The 5,136-nt window shown below is 33.4% G+C and overlaps 1 protein-coding gene across 1 annotated transcript; it reads left to right on the top strand.

Moving 5' to 3' along the window:
* Positions 1 to 249: 249 nt before the first annotated feature.
* LOC132183252 (NADPH-dependent oxidoreductase 2-alkenal reductase-like) lies at positions 250 to 3,541 on the top strand. The gene is made up of 5 exons (XM_059596654.2): positions 250 to 333; positions 438 to 604; positions 2,553 to 2,635; positions 2,818 to 2,944; positions 3,080 to 3,541. Exons 1-5 carry the CDS (start codon positions 276 to 278, stop codon positions 3,332 to 3,334), a joined length of 690 nt encoding a protein of 229 aa, XP_059452637.1. The 5' UTR covers positions 250 to 275; the 3' UTR covers positions 3,335 to 3,541.
* Positions 3,542 to 5,136: the final 1,595 nt, after the last annotated feature.

The raw sequence follows: 5,136 nt of genomic DNA, 5'->3' as shown, positions 1-5,136 counted from the left end.
TTAGAATATATGATTAGGCTGAAAATGACATACTGTTTCTTAAATTGAGAATATCTATCTTCTTTTCTTAATTAAATAATTATTCCTCACCCTAATTTTTGATTAAGATACTATTTAAGGAAAGGCTTGTATATATTAAAAAATTGCAGGGGATAACTGCAACTAGTGTTGGAAGGGTAATTCAGTCAAAAGACAGTAATTATAAGGAGGGTGATCTTGTCCTTAATTTTTTCGCTCCGGTTGCTGAGCATTATGTGGTTCCAGCCGAGTTACTCATGCGGAAGGTTGATCCTTCATCGGGGGTTCCGCTGCCAGATTTTCTCAGTTCTCTTGGTAATATTTTCTTTCTGGGTTTTCTTTTTCGGGGTTTTTTCTTGGAATTATTTATTTAAACTTAAATTTTTATCCTTTAAAGTTATTTGTTTTATGTATTACAGGGGTACCAGGTTTTGCAGCGTGGGTGGGGATAGAGGTGCTGGGAGACCTAAAGCCAGGGTCAAATGTGTTTATTTCAGCGGCGGCTGGAGCCGTCGGAATGTATGCCGGACAATTGGCTAAGCTCAAAGGTTGCCGGGTCATCGGAAGCACCGGTACGGACGAGAAGGTATGTGATGCAAACCTTGAAAGTTTATGGTAAATGTAATATCTTCTTTCCGGTGCTTCAAATTTTCGGATTATATTTAAAAATGTATGCGAAGATTGTATGCTCTAAAAATAAATATTAATTTAATAGTGTGGATTAAAAAAATTTCCTCCGGAATTGTTGGAAATCTTTGTCCAACAAAATTTAGGTGGGATTTTCTCTATACCTTCAACCATATGGATGGTGGGTCTGCTGGGAACCACATCATTATTGGAAAGTTTATTTATTTTTTATTTTTATTTTTTAAATTGAAAGGGAAGAAAGGGACTATCATTTTTGGAGTGTTATGCAGCATACATGCTGTTAAAAAATTCAAAGGTGGGGATTTAACTAAAGTAATTGAAGAGTACAGATTTGTCATAATAAATACCAATTTTCTTCTTTCATCCATAACTTCATCTATTTATTGGTATTTATTATGATAGATCTGAATTTTTCAATTACTATAATAAAATCATCACCCTTGAATTTTTTAACAGCATGTATACTGTAGTTTTAACTTCAACATACAAGCCGGATTCAAAACGTACTTCCCCCACAATTTCCACCATGTAGATTGTGGGCCTATGCAGCTATGTCCTCTCCATGGGCTTAAATACAATTTGGCCTAATCTATGCCTCAAAAGTACAATGGACATTCAACTCCTTTTGGGTTTTGGGCCAAAGAAAAGAACTCTTAAAATCCCACATGCCAAGGTAAATTTCTTGTCAAAAATTTGTCAAATTTTTTCTTTCTATCATCAAGCGCAAGTTATATAAAAAATTTGGAAAAAGCACAGATACATCAATATTTAGCTTTCCTTCTAGTTTAAAAGGATATTGCTGCAGCATCTAGTTAATTAGGTTTTAGGCCTGTCTAATAAGAAGGTTAGAGGCCATAGGAAACTTGGAGTTTTAGTGCCACCCATAGCAACCACTTCAGTTGAAAGCAAGTGCTGAACTTCTCATATCACACAGTAGTTAATCAAATTATTATTCCTAGATATATGACTACCATATCCAAATTAGGGAACAAGAGTGACACTCTTGTTTATGCCAGATTATGAAATTACTTGTTCCATTCAAGTACTTTACTAGTTGAAGTTAGTATATTTAGGTTCTGTGTCCAAGTAGCCTAATTTGAGTGGAGCTTAGAAACACTGCTTTGATCTGTATATATGTGGAAGAAAGATTGTTAAAACCATAGAATATAAAGAAGGTATTTGTATTTTACTTGTAGAATGTGTCCCATATATTTTCTAGGTTGTCATGGTGAAATATGGTAAAAAAATAATTAGAATTCACAGAACTTGAAATAGAAAAAAAAAAAAAATTGATTGAAGTTTGGAATCAACGATCTCGACAATGTACAAATCTAGGAAATCTAGAAAAGCTGCTAGCATAATCTAATAGTGTCGAACACGACAAATTGTCGAAGCGACAAAAAATTGGTTAACAGTGCAACTAATTTCAATCATTTTTATTGTTTTTTTCTTTTTGAAGTAACTTTTGTTTGAGTTCCCTATATTGGATCTATTATGTTTTATTGTATTTGCAAATATTCCTGATGTTCAATATTTCATATTTTTGGCCTATATTATGAAGAACTCATGCATTATGTTCCAGCAATGTGTAAGAAACAAAATACATGGATTATTACTAATGAAGAGCTACTAAGAAAGAAAAAGGACACTGGAAACACTGGGGTAAAAAGAGAAAGTGGCATACAATTTGGAAACTAGTGGTGATCGAATGCAACGTGGTTTAGAGGTTGGAACTGGTGGCATGTCTAAATCCCAGATTGATGAAATTCTGGTAGTATTAGACATGAAAGGATAAATCACACTGCATACCTTTTCTTTTAATTACTTTATTCATCAAATGTTCTTATCAATTTCTTATGTTGACTTTATGTTATTTGTGCTCTTAGGTAAAGCTCATAAAGGAGGAATTTGGATATGATGATGCATTTAACTACAACAAAGAAACGGATTTAGATGCTGCTTTAAGCAAGTAATTACTTTTTCACATTTTCTTCCTTCTGTAATTGATATAATATATAAAGTAGTTGAGAGATGTTTCTCTATGAAGTTTAACTCGCGTTAAGATATCTTTTTATAAATAAACTAGTGGTATATTTATAACAAGCGTATAATCTTGTGAAGGACCCATAATTATGTATCTTAATGTTATAGGTATTTCCCTGATGGCATCGATGTTTATTTGGACAATGTTGGTGGTAAGATGCTTGAGGCTGTCCTCAACCATGTTAACGTGTGTGCACGGATCCCGCTCTGTGGCATGATATCTCAATATAAGAAGGTGAATCATATGGCTACAACACCATTGATGTCATCATATTCCTTTAAATGCTTACATATACACCCACTTACTTGCATCGTTTAGTACTGAGATGGCCATGTATATTAAAGATGCCCTCTTGTTTGTTTGATGCAGATCTGGACAGAGAGAGAAGGGGTAAGAAATCTTCTGAATATAGTAGGTAAGGAGGTAAGGATGGAAGGGTTTATGGTTGGATCATATTTGGATCGTTTCGGGGATTTTACAAAGCAAATGCAGAGCCTCATAATAGAAGGCAAGATTAGTTCCAAGTTCAAAATCTACCATGGAATCGAGAGTTTCTTGGAGAGCTTAGGCTCTCTCTTCACAAGCTCCAATGTTGGAAAAGTTATAATTGAAGTTAATCCATAATTTGAAAATTTCTTCGTGCCCTTCTGGTTTGAAGAGCCAAATGCTGTTGCAATAATATTTGTTGGATTTCTGAGCCATGTCATCTGATTTATATATGTAAACTATATATATATATATTCTTATTGGAATGATGCAGCCCTTATTTTATGCTTTACTTCAGTGAACATGCACTGCTTCTATCATAGTTTGGTGTCCTGATTCAGAATAGTTGCTCTGCTCAAACCATTGTTCTGATGTATTGATAACTTCTGCTTTTGAATTTCTAATTTGTAGAATATGACACTTTCCATTGAGAATCATTTAAGTTAAAGAAAGCAATATCCATATGTGTGTGTTTTCCATATTAGGTTTGATTTATTTTCCATATTAAAATATGTGCATTTAGGATTTGATTGATTACCATTCTTCTATTCTCTTTACTTACCACAGTTTTCCAAATTTGGTCATAAAGGGCAACTCTCATTGGTGAATGTAGGCCCCTTAAGGCCAATCCACCCCAAATTTTCTATGTTCTCTCTCTGCTTTCTCTTTCCTCCTATTTTATATTTTACATAAATTTCTAGAGGGGGAACTCAAAAAGAACGATAAGCAATCATTATTAATAATATATATATATATATATATATATATATATATATATATTTTTTTTTTTTCTCAAAAAAAAAACATTAGATGCATAAATGATTTGTTGGTATTTTTGTTGGAGGTGGGCGTGTAATATATTTGCTTCTTGTTAGTGGTTACCTATACAAAGTTCAATGATGCATGACTCAATTTATGATGACTAGAGAGGTAGGGAAAAGAGCATAGATCGAGCAGAGTGCATATGCATGATTTTAGAGTTAGACAAAAGACATTGAGACAGCCGCATGATTAAGAGCATTCTTAACAGTTTCCTTAAAGCCTATTCTCTTTCCTGAATATAAAAAAAATTCTAATTTTTTTTCAAAAAGCTACATGCAACAGATACCTTATACATTCCTTAAACATTGGGTAGCACTTTAGCTTCCTTGTCCATTACTTAACATAAAATATTACTTTCTCCTCTTTTTCATCTTTTTGTCTTCTATTGAGATTGACAGATTGTGTAGGAATTTTGTAAAAAATGTGAGGGTATGTAAAAAATTTGTATTTTGTAAATAAATAATGAAATGTATTTGAATAGAGAAACAAAGAATAGTTTTGTTTCCTAAATTTAGATTAAAAAAAAAACTGTTGAGAGTGCTCTAAGGCTCGTATGAGCAATCTAAAAGCTGTCTCCCTCGATCTCTACGTTCTCATCTTTTGCGTATTTGTTGGTGGGTTCATTCCCTTCCCCACTTCATAAATACGTATGTGAATGTCCTAGGGCCAGAAATAGGATTTTTTGTGCAATATTTTTTATTTATTTTTTAATAAAGTTCCAGCATAGATAACAAAACAGTATGATTTTCTCAACTGGATATTTTAGGGAAAAAAAAAAAAAAAAAAGATACTACAAAAGGATTGATTATTCACATGGAGTATGTTCAAGTGTAGTGGTTTAAGAAGGAACCAGAGTTTCTACCAAGTGGAAAAGGCAATGCAGAAGTCCTTGAGTTAAGAAAAACAAGACCCCAAAAACCACAAATTGAGAACATTGGAGAGTTATCCACAAAGTCTGTGGGGGGAGAAATCAATGGCTTGAAAATGGGGTGGTGTGAGAAGTACCTTGGCAGCATGAAGTGCATGGACAAGTAGTATCAAATCACTCTTGTATCATGCAATCTCTATGCTCCCCTCATAAACCATGGAGACATATCAAAGCAAACTGGTATATATGC

The sequence above is a fragment of the Corylus avellana genome, chromosome 5 (assembly GCF_965113065.1).
Source record: "Corylus avellana chromosome 5, dhCorAvel1.hap1.2, whole genome shotgun sequence".
NCBI lineage: Eukaryota > Viridiplantae > Streptophyta > Magnoliopsida > Fagales > Betulaceae > Corylus > Corylus avellana.
The sequence above is the reverse complement of the archived record's forward strand: the minus strand, read 5'-3'. Positions and strand labels throughout refer to the sequence as shown.